The 17,535-nt window shown below is 49.5% G+C and overlaps 1 protein-coding gene across 1 annotated transcript in view; it reads right to left on the minus strand.

The window, feature by feature from the left end:
• Positions 1–2,862: 2,862 nt before the first annotated feature.
• The window catches only part of HTR6 (5-hydroxytryptamine (serotonin) receptor 6, G protein-coupled), a 30,089-nt gene continuing 15,416 nt past the window's right edge, over positions 2,863–17,535 (minus strand). Inside the window, exons 2-3 of the mRNA XM_015412556.1 lie at positions 4,180–4,338; positions 2,863–3,270 (exon numbers count right to left, since the gene is read on the minus strand). Of these exons, the coding sequence (XP_015268042.1) occupies positions 2,863–3,270; positions 4,180–4,338 (567 nt within the window). The remainder of the gene's footprint in view (positions 3,271–4,179; positions 4,339–17,535) is intronic.

The following is a 17,535-nucleotide window of genomic DNA, read 5'->3' on the forward strand; positions in this document are numbered from 1 at the left end:
ACCCCCACCCCACCTGACAGATCGAGCTATGCTTCTGTTTGCTCGAATCCACTCTCCCCCCAGCCTGTGCTCAAGGAACTCCTGCATACCTTCTTTGAAAAGCGAAATGGGGAGAAAAGAGACCAGGCCGTCCAACAGAAGCGTTAAGATTACTTTTCCCTTGGAGGGAAAAAAAAGATGGGCATTCTTTCCAATGCAAATGTTGTGATGAATGTGGAAGGAACTGTGCAATACTGGCAATTATGAACATCTGCAAGAATCACACCGGGCTTCCTGTCTGGAAATAAAGCGATCAAAATGTGCGATCTAGAGTTTTGTCTTTAAATGTTAGGGGTTGATGTTAGGCAGGACGTGGGAAATTAGCAGCACTCTTTAGACCAGCTTGTGCTTTTCCTCCGGGAAGCAAGAGAGGGGGGGGGGCTTAGTTTTGCATCTGCTAGCCTCTCATGTTCCCCCCTCCCTCCATGTTTGGTGGTCAGATGTTCCTGTTTTCTGCAAATCCTACCCCACTCAGATCTATTCTTGTGGCACAATTCCCGACAGGGACAGGGACCTGAGACTCCCTCCACACACAGTCATGCACCCACCTCATCTGCTTAAACTTACGTGCCCTTACGTTCTACAGCATCTGCACGAAGGTCCACAGTCACCCCATACAGTATGAAGTAAATCTTAATTTTCTACAGCTGCTACGAACCAGTGTTCCCTCTAAGCTGAGTTAGCGTGAGCTAGCTCACAGTTCTTTAGCCTCCGGCTCACAGATTTTTGTCTCAGCTCAGGAAGGATGGCTCCAGAGCAAACTGATTTATGCAGCAGCCAAATCACTCGCTCACAACTTTTATTCCAGCGGCTCACAAGGTGGAATTTTTTCTCACAGGACTCCACAGCTTAGAAGGGAGCATTGCTACGAAGAAAGAGTTGATGCACTTGCTGATTCACAGAACAGCCTGCAGGCGTGCCTACTCTTGGAGGTGGGATTTTGAGTGTGTTAAGTACAGTCAAGTCACTTCAAACCTATGGCGACCCTCTGAATTAATGACCTCCGGAATGTCCTCTCACTAACGGCCTCGTTCAGGTCTTGCAAACTTGCAGGCCGTGGCTTCCTTTGTTGAGTCAATCCATGTCACATTGAGTCTTCCTGATTTCCAGCCCCCTTCAACTTTTCTTAGCATGATTGTCTTTTCTGGTGAGTCTTATCTTCCCATAATGTGACCAAAGTACTATAGCCTCAGTTTAGTCCGTGAGAGACCTGGGTTCGAATCACTCCCTGAGCCATGAACCCTTGGGCGGGGCTGCACGAACGCTGCAGTTCCCCCAGCATGATTAAACTTCGGTGGGTTGTGATACCCAGGCCAGATTCCCTGAGAATCCCAGCTTTCATTTTAAAAATTAGCACCTTGGAAGCACGCGAGCAGTTCCTGGTACAATGGCAGGAACCGGAGGGGGTGGCCAAGCAGGACTTCTGGGGTGAGCGATCAGCCACACCATGCCTTTCCACACAACGAGCAAAATTTGTCCTGACCTACCTCGCAAGACTGTTGTCACACTGAGCTCCTTGGAGGAAGACTGAGTTCCAAAGCGAACTAATTAATTGGAAGCTAGGAGGTGTTTCTCCTTTGGCGAGGACGGCCCACGTAACAAGGCCACAGTTACCTAAAACCCAGCGACGTCCCTGTGGCTGAGCCACGTGTCTGGCTGCAGCAAGGCGTGAAGAAAGGCCCCCGTTTTCTCTCTCCAGCAGGATCTCCAGCTCAAGGATTTCAGGCCACAGGGGTGGGGGATGTGCCCCAGACGCCGGGCAGCTGCTGCCTGTCTGAACCGGATGGACGGATGGCCTGGCTCGATGGAAGGCAGAATTGCATGTTTGTTTGTACTATGTCAGGTCTCCATCAAATGTATCAGGAGGAAGCGGAGGGTTACGAAGATGCATTGGAAGCACACACCGCAAACTGGACAGGGCCAGAAGTCAGGCAAGAAACATGTCGGCTCCTTCGTCCCACCCCGCACCCCCAGGGCTCACAGGAGCTCCCCCAAACCCACCCCAGCGACTGCTTTAAATATCCAAACATCACAGCTATCTAGCGTGTGTTCTGGCCCCAAAGGAATCCACCGTTGCGTTCCCACACGGCGACACTAACAAAATTAAGACAGCGCTCCTCACCAGAGCGTGGGTGTTTCTTTTCTTTCCCCCGAAAGATCAATTACAAATGGGAGATATCGAAGAGAGAAAATAAACAGGGAGGTGGGGGATCCTGGCTGAGAAATCTCCATAAGTAACAAAAGTATGGCAGTGTCCGTGCTGGGAGCCCAAGCGGTAGCCGAGGCCGGAAGAGACGGTCATTTCCAGCCAGGGAGGGGGTAGGTTTTCCACCCTCCCATGCCCATTCCCCAGTTTTCAGGTGCAAGAGCCAAATGGCCTTGGGCTAAGCTTGATTGACAGGTGGAAGGGGGTAGTCATGTGACCAGTGTTCCCTCTAAGCTGAGTTAGTGTGAGCTAGCTCACAGTTTTTTAGCCTCTGGCTCACACCTTTTTGTCTTCGCTCAGGAAGGAGGGCTCCAGAGCAAACTAATTTATGCAGTAGCCAAATCACTCACTCACAACTTTAATGCCAGCAGCTCACAAAGTAGAATTTTTGCTCACAGGACTCCACAGCTTAGAGGGAGTGTTGCATGTGACATAGTTCCCCCACACACACGACTGAGGCATATGCACACCCCATGTGCATCCCTGGAGTCACCTCCTTGGGCAGGGTCCACAGAGTTCCTGCCCACCACCACCCCCACGGGGTTACGTTCCACCCTCGTTCCGCGCTCAGTGCACCAGAGTCTGCCCTGGCCAAAAGCTGTCTCTGGGCCCCACTCTCAGTCCATGGGCGTGTTCAGCTGGTTGACGTGGAGGTCGGGATCCCTGTGCTCCAAGTCGAAAAGGTTCACCGAGTCGGTGCCCATGGCCGGCAGGGAGCCCAGGCGCTGGCCGTTGTGTTCGTGGACCTGGGTGATGGAGTCGGCGGAGTCCGTGTCCCCCTGCAAGGTCAGGACGTTCTTGAGAGAGATGCCCGGGCGAGGGCCGCTGTTGGAGTTCCTCATGGAGAGGGAGACGGGGCTGGGCCGGCGTTCCCAGGAGCGCCGGCAGCAGGGCAGGTACTTGGCCATGGCTCGCTTGAAGTCCCTCATGAAGAGCGGGTAGATGATGGGGTTCATGGTGCTGTTGCAGTAGCCCAGCCAGGTGAGGATGTCGAAAAAGTCCGCAGAGATGCAATTGCAGACTGCCTGGAGGGAGGGAGGGAGGGAGGGAGGGAGGGAGGGAGAGACAGGAGAGGAGGAGAAGGGAAAACAGGGACTGAATTAAAGTCAGACGAGGGAGGCCCCCAACTTTTCAGCGCCAGACTTTCTGCAAGGGGGAAAACTGTCCCACTTTCTGGGCAAGGTGGGGATGGGTCCATGAAGCAGACCCAGGTTAAGCCTTCCCTTAAGCGGGGGGAGACGGTCCATCCTGAGAGATGGATTTCGGGGTCCCTCCCAAGAGCCAGTGATGGAGCATTATGGTGGAGAGGAGTGCCGTTTAGATTTCCTGATCTAAAATTCCCCTCCCAGGTGGGATTTGGTGGGGGGGGGAGGAGGAGATTGGATTTATACCCCTTGCCCTTCACTCGGAGTCTCAGAGTGGCTTCCAATCTCCTTTCCCTTCCCCTCCCCACAACAGACACCCTGTGGGGTAGGTGGGGCTGAGAGAGCTCTGAGAGAGCTGCCACTTCAAGGACAGCTCTGACAGAACTACGTCTTGCCCAAGGTCATCCAGCAGCTGCGAGTGGAGGAGTGGGGAATCAAACCCGTTTCTCCCAGATTAGAGTCTGCACTCCTAACCACTACACCAAACTGGCTCTTCTGCTGAAAGACTGCCATCCAGGAATTCCTGTAAGATGCTGACCAGGGCCGACCCTGCTTTGCTTTCAGATTGAAGGAGATCAGGTGAACCTGGGCTAGCAGGGCAGGCCAGGCCAATATTACCACCCCCGATATTGCAGAGGGGGGGATGGGGGTTCAAAATGTAGTCTGCCCAAGGCACTGTCTACTGGGTACATAGGGCCAAAGCCAAGATCTGAATCCATGACCTCTGGGATCACAGCTCCCTCCTTCTCTGTACCTGCCTTCCAGTGCAGCGGGGACTTACTGACTTACCTGTGCCACGTTGCAAACAAAGAAGGGGAGCCACGCCACGAAAAACATGCCCAGCAGGATGCCCAGGGTGAGGCTGGCCTTCAAGGCCCTTTTGCTGTGCTTGTTGGCAAATTTCCGGTTGTCGTTTGTGGCGGTCGGCTGGCTGTGAGCTCGGTGGACCTACAAAAGACAAGGCGGGAGAATGGGGTTCAGTGTGGCCAACTGCAAAGTGGCGCACATTGGAGCAAACAGTCCTAACTATAAGTACACGTTGATGGGGTCATCACGCCCCTGTATAAATCGATGGTGCAACCTCATTTGGAGTACTGTGTACAGTTCTGGTCACCACACCTCAAAAAGGATATTATAGCATTGGGAAAAGTGCAGAAAAGGGCAACTAGAATGATAAAAGGGTTAGAACACTTTCCCTATTAAGAAAGGTTAAGGCGCTTGAGGCTCTTTAGCTTGGAGAAATGACGGCTGAGAACATGATCGAGGTTTACAAGATTATGCATGGGATAGAGCAGGTCGAGAAAGAGCTACTTTTCTCCCTTTCTCACAATACAAGAACTCGTGGGCACTCCATGAAATTGCTGAGCGGTCGGGTTAGAATGGATAAAAGGAAGTACTTCTTCACCCAAAGAGTGATTCACACGTGGAATTCACTGCCACAGGAGGTGGTGGCGGCTACAAGCATAGACAGCTTCAAGAGGGAATTGGATAAGCATACGGAGCAGAGGTCCATCAGTGGCTCTTAGCCACAAGGTAGTGTCCTGGCCCCACTGATGCAGCAGCCAAAACTGATGGACCTCCTGATGGCACCTGGTATTTTTGGCCATTGGCCTGATCCAACATTAACTTCTCTTATGTTCTTATGCGTAAGAAAAAAAATAGGATGCCAGATCCTCCCAAACAGAGTCAAAAGGTAAACGGACATTGGGAGATCCTGCTGGTTCCGTCCCGGGGCTGATCTAGCCCGGCATTCTGTTTCCAAGCAGCCAGCTCCCGGGCCCAGGCAGCCTTCCTGAAACCTTAACCAAAGCTCCCTCTAAGCTGTGAAATCTTATGAGCAAAAATTCTACTTCATGAGCTCCTGGCATCAAAGTTCTGAACGAGCAATTTGGCTGCTGCATAAATTAGTCTGCTCTGGGGCCATCCTTCCTGAGCCAAGACAAAAATCTGTGAGCCGGAGGCTAAAAAACTGTGAGCTGGCTCACACCAACTCAGCTGAGAGGGAACACTGCTAACCCAACATGACGTACAAAGGTATACTGCCTCTGCATGCAGAGGTTCCATTAAGCTACCATGGCTAATAGCCACCAATGGACTTCTCTGTGTCTCTGTGAAAATGTGCACAGCGTGCTTGCGTGAATATGTTTAGTTTTTCTGGAGTAGGACGGCGTAAACTAGGTGTGGTTTCTTCTCAGACAAAACTTGGCTTCCTGCTACAAAAAGCGTTATTTATGGCAGAAATGGACAAAATAACAAGAAAACTGAACAACAAAGAAGATCAAGAATTTTTTGAAGATTGGAAGGACTTTAAAGACTATCTAGAGGACAGTGGCGAGCCCTTCTCGTGTCCTGGCCCCAATGATGCAGCAGCCAAAATAGCCACTGATGGACCTCTCTGTGTCTTTGTGGAAATGTGCACAGCGTGCTTGCGTGAATATGTTTAGTTTTTCTGGAGTAGGGTACAATAGGACGGTGTACACTAGGGGTGGTTTCTTCTCAGTCAAAAATTGGCTTCCTGCTTCTCTCTAAAGAGAAATCTTTGGGCTGTTTCCTGCTTTACCTGAGATTTCCCCCCCCTGTTTTAAATGTGTGCCCAGGTGACAATCCTATCTACAGATACCTGCTTTGGAGTCCTGAGTGCAAAAATTCTACTTTGTGAGCTACTGGCATTAAAGCTGTGAGCCAGTGATTGGGCTACTACATAAATTAGTTTGCTCTGGAGCCATCCTTCCTGAGCTAAGACAAAAAATGTGTGAGCCGGAGGCTAAAAAACTGTGAGCTAGCTCACACTAACTCAGCTTAGAGAGAGCACTGACCTGTGCTATTTTATTTTTAGCAATTTCATTTATACCCCACCTTTCTTTCCAACGGGGACTCAAAAGTGGCATATGTTGTTCTCACCTCTGTTTTATCCTCACAACAGCCCTGTAAGGTAACTCAGAACATGTGACTGGCCCAAGGTCACCCAGCAAGCTCCTATAGCAGAGTAGGTATTGGAACCTGAGCCTCCCAGATCCACGTCCGACCCTCTGAACACTGGCTCTATCAAGTCCCTGCTTCATAGCAAACCCAGGCTTGTTGTTATACAATGCATGAAATAGACCTTTGGAACTGAGGAAGTCACCAGCCCCACACAACTGTTTTTTTTTGGGGGGGGTGAGTTTTCCCCCTACCATCTGCAGTGATATCCAGTCACCCAATATCTAATTAATAGCTTGTGCCTTTCAGCTCAGATGTGTGGTAGGAGATTTTTATTATTGATTAGAGAGGTTTTTCTTAATTAGATTTGGGATTTTTGACAAAAATATCTTCTGCCCTGAATATTCCCGTGAACAAATCTCTGGACAGACTTGGCGGTTATCTTTCTTTTGCTCCTTCTTTCTTCTAGCAGTAAATTAAATTACAATTTCTGCATCCTGCCATAATTAAATAAACCTTGCTTTGAGGGATGGCTACTCTATCAAAAATGTGTTTTCAAAGGAGTTATAACACCGCCTCCCCAAGGTCAGCCTTGTTTCTCCATACTTGTAAATTAGAACGTTATTAATGTGGTTGTGGACACAATTAGGAGTTGGATATCTTCGTTCATTTCACAAGCAACATCGCAGTGCACCACCCCCTTCTATCACTGGAAATAGTTACTGGTCTATTTGGCACGCAACCCCCCCCCCCCCCACATTTGCTACAAGGGAATTAAAATTTGTTGCAAACATGGATGCTGCAAGCAGGAGAGCCGTGTAAACTGCGGGCGAATTAATTTGATTTATTTAAAAAGCCACGGGATTTAAATCTTTTAAATAAATAAATCATTCTGCATGTAGGGTTTGAGTCTCCTCATGGTGGAATTTCAACAGGAGTCTGGCTTACTAATTAGTTTTGTGAGCACTAACCGGCAGATTCGTCAACTAGATCTTTAGGTGATTAATGCTCTTCGATGGTGGGGGCTTCTTTTCATCAGCAGAGCTGAGAGTGACGGCCGTCTCCCCCAGTTTAATTCCAGAGACTCTTCTGAAGCAACATTGTACTCTCAAAGGGGCCTTTTCTTCTAACCCTTAAAAAAACGTACCATTTCAAACATCCAAAGCTCTCACGCTTCCTTCGGGCAGCAGCACCTCAAACAGGCACCTGTGGCGAGGTTTGAGTAATACGCAAGTGTCTTTAAATTCAATTAGCAGCCAGAGAGATAATTGAAGAATTCTGAGTCGATTCATGGGTTGAGCGCCCAAGACGGCGCTTCTGACAAGCGTCCATATTGATTTTGTGTTTGGCGCTGTCTAAGGTGCTGAAATTGCTTCGGCATTATTGCATCCAGGAGAGACTGATCGGTAAAAATAAAATGCACCTTTGTGGAAACTTAAAGACTAACAAGATTTTACTCCGACAAAAAGCTTTCATGGACTGAAGTCCACGTCTTCAGATGCGCGGCGTCAATCCTCACGAGGCAGACTATAGCCGTTGGATAAAAGGGCCGTGAAATGCAGGAAGTAAAAGGGGAGATGAAATTGAGCAGGCTTTTAAAATTTATTTTGGATTACAGTCCACCATTCTCACTGAGACCCAGGGCCAATTGCGGACAGTAAGTCAACACACGCAACAGGATGGGACATCCGATTTAAAAATCCAATAGGATTTGGACTGTAGAAGTGTGGAACCAGCCAGATATCTGGAAACAGGACTGGAGCAAAGACCCTTAAGAGTCTCTTCTCCCCTTCTCCTCTGTTTTCCCTATCCTGGGAAGCAGAAGACAGGTGACATTCATTTTCGCTCTTGGAACCACAGTGGCAGACCAGTGCTGCAGCGTTTTTAATCAGAAAATCATAAGAGCATTGCTGGATCAGACCAGTGAGGGTCCATCTAGTCCAGCCTCCCGTCTCACACAGTGGCCAGCCAGTTCCTCTGGAGGGCCAACAAACAAGGCAGAGAGGCTAGGCCTTCATTAGAACATCAGAAGAGCCCTGCTGGATCCGACCAGGGAGGGTCCATCTAGTCCAGCATTCCATGTCACACAGTGGCCAACCAGTTCCTCTGGAGGGCCAACAACAGGGCGCAGAGCCTGAGGCCTTCATAGAAGACCATCAGAAGTGCCCTGCTGGATTTGACCAGTGGTTCATCCAGTCCAGCATCCTGTCTCATAGTGGCCAACCAGTTCCTCTGGAGGGCCAACAAGCAGGGCCTGGAGGCCAAGGCCTTCCCCTGATGCTGCCTCCTGACACTGGGATGCAGATGTTGACTGCCTCTGGGTGTGGAGGTTCCCATTAATCACCGTGGCTAGTAGCCAGTGATAGACCTCCCCTCCACAAATCTGTCTAGTCCCCTTTTAAAGCTGTCTGCTCCTGTGGCCATCACCACATCCTTTGGCAGCAAACCCCACATTTTAATCACTCGCTGTGTAAAGAAATATTTCCTTTTGCCCATCCTGAATCTACTGCCCATCACCTTCACCAGCCCGTCACTGTCCACCAGTTTGGTGTAGTGGTTAAGAGTGGCAGACTCTAATCTGGAGAAATGGGTTTGATTCCCCACTCCTCCACCTGCAGCTGCTGGTGTGACCTTGGGTCGGTCAGAAGTTCTCTCAGAGCTGTTCTCTCACAAGCAGTTCCTGAAAGAGCTCTCTCACCCCTGCTTACCTCACAGGGTGTCTGCTGTGGGGAGGGGAAGTGAAAGGAGATTGGTAGCAGCTCTGAGATTCTGAGCAAAGGGCAGGGTATAGATCCAATCTCCCCCTTCTCCTCCACTTCTTCTTCTTCCTCCTCCTTCCTCCTCCTCCTCCTCTTCTTTTTCTTCCTCCTCCTCCTCCTCTTCCCCACCTCTTCTTCTTCTTCTTCCTCCTCCTCCTCTTCTTCTTTTTCTTACTCCTCCTCCTCCTCTTCCTCCACCTCTTCTTCTTCCTCCTCCTCCTCCTCTTCTTCTCCTTCTTCCTCCTCCTCTTCCTCCTCCTCCTCCTCTTTTTCTTCTTCTTCTTCCTCCTCCTCCTCTTTTTCTTCTTCCTCCTCCTCCTTCTTCCTCCCTTGAATTATCAGCTGGCTCCCTGCAGGCTATCCAAAAGTGGGTTGTGAATGCTTGTGTGTCTCAAGTTACAAACATCCTGTGGCATTTTAAAGTGTTATTGGTCATGAAGGGGAGGGGGGTGGTAATTATGTGGCTGGGTATCCAGGGGATGTGCAGAGGTCAGTACAAAAAAGAACTCAACCAATTATGTGGTTTGCCTAAAGTGCCAGAGTGCTAATTGTGGCATTTAAAAAAATTATGTTTGGCAGGGAGAGCTGTTTATCATGCCTGTCTCATCCTGCTGCCCCCCGCCCCCGCAATTAATTCAAAATGTTCCCGCTTTGTTGCCCACCAATAAATTGATAGGATTCCAGTTTCTCTGCTTGTCCTCCGGAAAGAATTTGCAAAGCATTTATCTGCAACTGGGCGCTTGATTGCCGGCTGGGCTGCAGAATCCCAATTTCAGGCAAAGCGTGTTGATATGTGGGGAGCTCCATCAAAAGCGTTTAAAGGCAATTAAGTTTGTTTTTCTCTTGCGGGATATGAGGTTCCTGGATGCTGTAGCTGAACCTGTCAATCTCCAGGGCAAATTATCTCCTCTTGGGGGAAAGGGGACATTTAAACAATTCTGAAATGCTCATTTGTGTAAAAATGCCTTGGGCTGGTGATTATGGGCATGGAGACGGGGGAGAGAGAGAGAAAGAGAGACGCCGACCTCTGCCACGTTTGGCATGGTGGACTGGCTAATAAATCTGAATAGTGTTCTTTGTAAAACCCAGGGGAATGGGGGTTATTGTCTGAAAACCAATCCTTAGCCCTCCACAAGCAATTTGGAGAGCCAGTTTGGTGTAGTGGTTAGGAGCATGGACTCTAATCTGGGAGAACAGGGTTTGATTCCCCACTCCTCCACTTGCACCTGCTGGATGACCTTGGGGAAGCCATAGTTCTGGCATGCCTGTTCTTGAAAAAGAGCAGTTTCTGTCAGAGCTCTCTCAGCCCCGCCTACCTCACAGGGTGTCTGTTATGGGGAGGGGAAGGGAAAGGAGTTTGTAAGCTGCTCTGAGACTCCTGCAGGTAGTGAAGGGCGGGGTATAAATCCAAACTTCTTCTTCTTCTTCTTCTTCTTCTTCTTCTTCTTCTTCTTCTTCTTCTGAACCGATCTTGGCTGTCTGGAGATTCAATTGTAATAGCTGGAGATCTCCAGGTGCCACCTGGAAGTTGGGAACCCTAAGCTGAGGGTTAGGGATGAGAAGAGCCCCAGGGGTGAATCCGCACCCTCCTCTAGCTCTCCCCAAAGCGCTTGCTTGGTTCTCCTGGCTGGATCACTGATCCTCAGCTAGGATGCCAAGAAGGGAGAGGGATGGGCCATAGAGAATGTTAGTAATAATTATCTCCATACTGTAGATGGAGGAACCCAAGGCCTCGGCTGAGTTATGGGCCAGGGTTGTGAATTTCACGGCACTGCTGGGGATGAGCATTTGGCCCCAGCAGAAGACCGAAGTACTGCTGGGAATGAGCATTTGGCTCCAGCAGAAGACCGGAGTACTGCTGGGGATGAGCATTTGGCCCCAGCAGAAGACCGAAGTACTGCTGGGAATGAGCATTTGGCTCCAGCAGAAGACCGGAGTACTGCTGGGGATGAGCTCCCGGCTCCTGACAACCCCACACCTGAAGCCACGGAAACCGCTCCAGCAGCAGCTGAAGCAGACTCATGCCGGAGCAACACGCCCCCTGACTCGCCCCCACCGGTATCCCGTCTGTGGGAACAACGCCGACGGGACATGGCATCCCGGCAGCGAGATGCACGGTAGGCACTTGTTTAGCCTTGAGTACTAGCGGAAGTCAGCACACAATCAGGGCACGCTAATGGCCAACAGCCTGCCAGGCTATTTAGCTCTCGCACCCACGCCAACTAGTTGTGCTAGCAACTAGTCATTCTGGACGAAGCTCTGCACCTCACCACCCATGTTCCAGTTCCTGCTCCTCGTCTTGACTTCTCGGCGCCTGACCTCGGCTCATAGGACTCCGCTCCTGACCTACACCTCGGACCTCTGACTCTCCGGCTTCAGACTTCTTTGGACTCTGGCTTTAAGGACTACTCTAATGGTTGGTGATTTGGACTTGGTCTCTCGGTATTGCTGCTTGCCAAGTTTTGACTTTGGACTGCCTTTGGACTCTCTTGCTCTTGCCTGGCCTGGTACCGCGTTCGTGACAGCGACACAAAGGCAGGCAACGGCAAACCACCTCTGAACGCCCCTTGAAAACCCTACAGCCCGTAGGCTACAGAGTTCCCTCAGTCAGCTGCGAATTGGTGGGAAGAAGCAGCAGCAGCTTTGGGCAGAGGAGAGATTGACACCAAGGACGTCTGGATTCCCGGATTGGTCTTTTAGCCACCTGGTGATGCCAGTTCCCACCACTTGGGCAGCGGCAAGGATGAGTGGGTGGGTGGAGACTCCCCTTTTTGTCAGGCGCTTCTTTATTCAGTTGCGTTAACGTGGCTGAACAAGTCCAGTAGCAGTTTAAAGACCGACGAAATAGCCCAGGTTCTGCTCACTTAGTCAGATACCGTGTGGTTGACCATGCGGTTAATGTGGCTTTTATTTTATTTTCGGCCTGCGGGCCAAAATAATTCTTATGGAAGGAGCCGGCCTGGCATTTATAACCCAGGGACTCGGCTCCGCCCGCCCCTAGCTTGTGAAGTCGGGCAGGGAGGTGGAGCCGTTTCAGTGGTGGGTCTCCTGTTGAGGAATGCTCTCCTCAAACAAATCTGAGATTCTTTAGTGCCAAGATTTTTAGTTCATTGTCAAGCGGTGGTTGTCTCCCATGTGCATTTATTGCCTCCCCCTCCCCACGATTTGCATTATCTGGCGTAAATTGTACTCTGCTTTAGTTATTGTTAAGTTGCTTGGTTGTAAAGTATCGTTTTAATAACATCTTCCTTTCTTCCTGGTTGTTGTTTTTTGCCACTTAGATTCATTTTAGCATTTTAATGTAATGTTTTAAGGACTCTGGTAGTTTAAAGTCCATGTGCTGTTCCCCCCCCCCCCAGTAAATTTATTTCAATTTTATGTGGTGGGGCTTAGCTGGCTGTATGGGGAGACGTAAAATGAATAGGAACAATAACCACAAATGACCTCTATTTTCCTTATTTGCAACATTCCTATTATGCCCTGCTACAAATGCAATTGGGAAAGAGGAGAAGAAGATGAGATTGGATTCATACCCCGCCCTTCACTACCCAAGGGAGTCTCAGAGCAGCTTTCAATCTCCTTTCCCTCCCCCTCCCCACAACAGACACCCTGTGAGCCAGGTGGGGCTGAGAGAGCTCTGACAGAAACTGCTCTTTTTCAAGAACAGCTCTGAGAGAACTATGGCTTGCCCAAGGTCATCCAGTAGCTGTTGGAGGAGGGGGGAATCAAACCCAGTTCTCCCAGATTAGAGTCTGCGCACTTAACCACTACACCAAACTGACTCTCCTGAGAGCTCTGCCCAACAGATTCCGCCTGAGAAGAAATGGCAGGTCCAGAGAAGGAAACAGGAGTGGGGGGAAATTGCGAGCCACAGGATGAAAACCAAGAAAGCCTGAGGACAAAAGAGAAAGGACTTCATAAGTCCTTTGAAGATATGCACAGAAGCTGCAGGACGGAAATCCAAAGGCAGCAGAGAACAGAGGGATATGAGAGAGAGCGAGGGAGCAAATGTATCACAAGGATGGGGAGAACAGGGTTGGGGGGACACGGCTGAGTGCCTACAAGAGGAGTACAAGAATTAATTTGTGGAACTCGCCGCCACAGAATGCAGAAATGGCGTCAAAGAGGGCTTAGGCAAGTCCACGGCCCATGGGTCCCTGAATAGCTCATAGTTACGGACAGGGGTCATTTTGTAGAAAAAGAGGTGCAGGAGCTCATTAGCATAACATATTAGCATAACTAATTTGCATATGCCACACCCCCTGACCTCACCAGAGGTGTGTCAGAAGGCAACGCCCACCGCTCAGGCTCCACTGGACTCTTTTGGATTGCTAGCTATTGAGGGTGGGGAACGGGCAGATCTGTCCTCGCAGAGGAGGGAGAGCTTCTACCTGAATAAACCTTGGTCTTAAAGGTGCCACTGGAGCTTGTTGCATGTGCCCGCCTCCTGGGCTCCCTACTGCCAGAGCTCCGCTCCTGTGTGCTCCCGCAGGAAATGACCCCTGGTCACGGAACCTCCATGACCAGAAGCAGGGAAACATTACAGGGAGGACTTTAGGGTCCTGTTTGTGTGCCTCTGAGATGCAGAGGCAGGCAAGCCACCTCTCTGAACACCCAAGCCCCCGCTCCCGCAGGAAATGACCCCTGGTCATGAAACCTCCATGACCAGAAGCTGGGAAACAACAGGGAGGACTTTAGGGCCCTGTTTGTGTGCCTAGAACCTGGTTGACGACTGTGGGAAGCGGGATGCTGGACAAGGTGAACCCCTTGGCTGATTAAGAACACAAGAGAGCATAAGAGAAGCCAGTGTTGGCTCCATCCCATCCAGTCCAACACTCTGTGTTACACAGTGGCCAAAAAGACCAGGTGCCCTTAGGAGGTCCGGCAGTGGGGCCAGGCAGGATGCTTCTGACTTTCTTAAGCAATGTAAAGAGAAGTGTCTGTGGAAAAGGCATCCAAAATGTGACGATATGTCAGTTGCATTGAATCATATTGCATGGCATCAAATGTATGGTCGACTCGGCCTTGGACAGAACCCACACTCTTAGACCCCATGCCTTGTCTCCTCTTGTGAGCCTCTTCATCTGTCGTGGCAGACAGGTGCTGCACAGAACAGCATGTTCCTCTTGCGCTAGGTACTTTTTTGGCTTCTTGAAAGACATTGGTCTGGTGTGAGTGGAAGGGTCGAGCACCAGAGGAACGTGTGTTCCACAGCGGAGGGCCACCTGCCTCCACAACAGACAAAGAGAAGCACAAGCAGGAAGAAACTGTAGGATCCAAGCCAGAGAATCGGAAGTTTAATAAGTAAGGAAGCCAAAAAATGTTGTTAAACAGAGGCGCAGCATAGACAAAGCAGTGAGAGCAGAAAATAAGATGCACAGTATCATTCCTAACACGGCAGAGATGAGATAAAAGGAAGACGAATTAGGAGAGTGTGACCACAAGCAAGATGAGAAAGAAGAATTACCACTTCGCCTTGGCTTGGATAGCCCAGGCAAGCCCGATCTCGCCACATCTCGGAAGCTAAGGAGGGCCAACCCCGGCAAGTACTTGGATGGGGGACCTCCAAGGAATACCAGGGCTGAGAGGCAGAGGCAGGCAATAGCAAGCCACCTCTCTGAACACCCAAGCCCCACGAGGGGTTGCCAGAAGTCAATCATGACTTCCAGGCAAGCACGTACATACACATGCACAGACACAAAATACCCAAAAATAATAATAATAATTACCATTTCAGTATGTATGCAAAACATTTCTCTCTCACCTGTCCTTCCAAAAGGGGACCAAGTTGACTTGCCTACAGACGTGCCTAACTGGCATATGAAAACAATGGACTGAACCACATGACTCCTATCGGCTTCCGTTTATGGGGTAAACTTTTTCCAGTGAAGACCGACCTTTTCTCTTTATTTTGCTACTGAAGAAGTCTTTCTCCATTGCAGGAAAACTTGGTGTTTGGCTCCTGCCCTCTCAAAAACCACGATACAACAATTCACCGAATTACTTGCCGTACCCTAAAGAGGAAGCAAAGCTTCGATCACCCTCAACTGGGGTGCCAACTTCTAGGTGGAGATTTGCTGGAATTACAATTGATCGACAGAGACTACAGAGATCAGTTTCCCCGGGGCAAACAGCCAGAGGGCAGATATTGAGCCCTGCTTCTCCCCAGGACCCACCCCCAAATCTCCAGGAATTTCTCAGTGCAGAACTGGCAACCCGACACAGTGGCTCATTCATATAACGCCTACAAAAAGCTGGATGGAAGAATCCGACAGCTCTCCTCTGGCAAACCCGCCCAGGGGGTTTGGGGGATGACCGAGAAAGACCACAAGCAGGCAGAGGACAAAACAGACTGTCCTGTGGGGAGGCACGGGGAGTTACCCAGAAAACTCTTAACAGCCTTATCATTTTTTATTTATTTATTTATTCGTTAGATTTCTATCCCGCCCTCCCGCCGAAGCGGCTCAGGGTGGCTTACAGCAATTATAAGACCAGCATTAAAAAAGGTAAAGGTTCCCTTGCTCGAAAGCCAGTCAAATCCGACTCCAGGGTTGCGGTGCTCATCTCCGTTTCTGAGCCGAAGAGCCAGCGCTGTCTGAAGACGTTTCCGTGGTCATGTGGCCGGCATGACTAAACACCAAGGCGCACGGAATGCTGTTACCTTCCCACTGAAGTGGTACCTATTTATCTACTTGCAATTTTTTGCTTTCGAACTGCTAGGTTGGCAGGAGCTGGAACTAGGGACGGGAGCTCACTCCGTCATGCGGCACACTCGGGTCTCGAACTGCTGAACTACTGACCTTCGACAGCCTGCAGTTCAGCGTCTTAACCACTTGAGCCACCATAAACACATACATAAAATACAACTCAATAAAATAGCTCAGGTCATTTCCAATTAAATTAAATACAGTTAAAACTATTTAAATGTGGCGGTGTCATAGAATAAAGGGCAAGTGCAGCACAGCCGATAGAGGGTCTTTCCTACTGGAACGCCCGGGAGAATGCCCTAGTCCTAGTCGCCACCAACCTGGCGTCCCAGGGGGGGCCAGGTGGTTTTGTGTACCAGATCGCAGTGCTCTCTGGGGAACATGGTAGGCAGGCCCCTGACCATAAAGGGCTTTAAAGGTCAAAACCAACACCTTGAAGCGGATCCGGAACACTATTGGTAGCCAGCACAGCAACTTTAGCACAGGCTGGATGTGCTCCCGCATCAACAGCCTGGCTGCCGCGTTCTGCACCAGCTGCAGCTTCCAGAGTTGCCCCAAGGGCAGTCCCATGTAGAGAGCATTGCAGTAGTCCAACCTCGAGGTGACCATAGCGTGGATCACTGAAGCCAGATCATTATGTTCAAGGAAGGGGATCAACTGCCTAACCAGCTGAAGATGGTAAAAGGCTGTCTTGGCAGTGGCTGCTACCTGGGCCTCCATTGTCAGGGAAGCATCCAGGAGCACTCCCAAACTCCTGACCCTCAGCACTGGGACTGGTTCTTCAGCTATCTGGGTCCCAGCTTGGGAAAGGGCTTTAGCAGAGTCAAGGGGGAGAAGATATCTTTAGACAGGGGTCATTTCGAGGGGGAATGAGCCGGAACGGCGTTCCGGGAGTAACAAGCCCAGGAGTAGGGAACCCGGGCATGTTTGCATGCATGCCATTTGTCAGGGGGTGTGGCATATGCAAATGAGTCATGCAAGTGAGTTATGCAAATGAGCTCCTGCACCTCTTTTTCTACAAAATGACCCCTGGCTTTGGGAATATTAAGAAGATCAAAACAGCAACATTGGAGCGGGGTGAAGGTCCTTCCACTTCAATAGTAGGGAAATACAGGTTCTCTCTCCCGTTTTCTACTTCCCTCTTTTTTTAAAAAAAATAGAATAGAATTTCTTGTAGATTTTTAGGGCTGTAAAATTCACTGTCTTCCTCAGTGGGGGGGAAATGTGTTTTTCAAAACCTGAAGAGTTAACAACTTCACGATACACCTAATATTCACATGTTATCTGCTACAGAGAAAGCTGGCGATTTTAGAAAATTAGATGTTATTAGCGTTTGCATTCCTTGGGAAAAGATAAAGTGAAGCAGATTGCATTCCTGGACAGAGACTCCATTTTCGTGAACAGCCTCCCTTATTCCTTTTAAGAGAATTAAAAAAACAAAAATACCCAAGCTGAATCACTTTCATTCTCTGTCACTCTTTTATTTATTTTTATTAGTTTATAATATTGTCTATAATGTATTATTTAAGCATTGCTTTCTCTTGGTACAAAGTCAGTTTAATGTGTTATGAAAATGCATGAGTGTTGAGAATCTCTGATGTCTACTTAAGTGGTAATAATTTATCAGGAGAGGGGGAGAAAAGATGAAAACATCAAGATTGTGACAAGAGAGCAAATACCAGCAGAGAGAGTAGGAACGAAAGAAGCCCTGAGATGTTGGCTTCAGAGAAGGAGGAGGAGGAGGAGGAGGAGGAGGAGGA

This window comes from Gekko japonicus, unplaced genomic scaffold (assembly GCF_001447785.1).
Source record: "Gekko japonicus isolate JY-2015 unplaced genomic scaffold, Gekko_japonicus_V1.1 scaffold131, whole genome shotgun sequence".
Taxonomy (NCBI): domain Eukaryota; kingdom Metazoa; phylum Chordata; class Lepidosauria; order Squamata; family Gekkonidae; genus Gekko; species Gekko japonicus.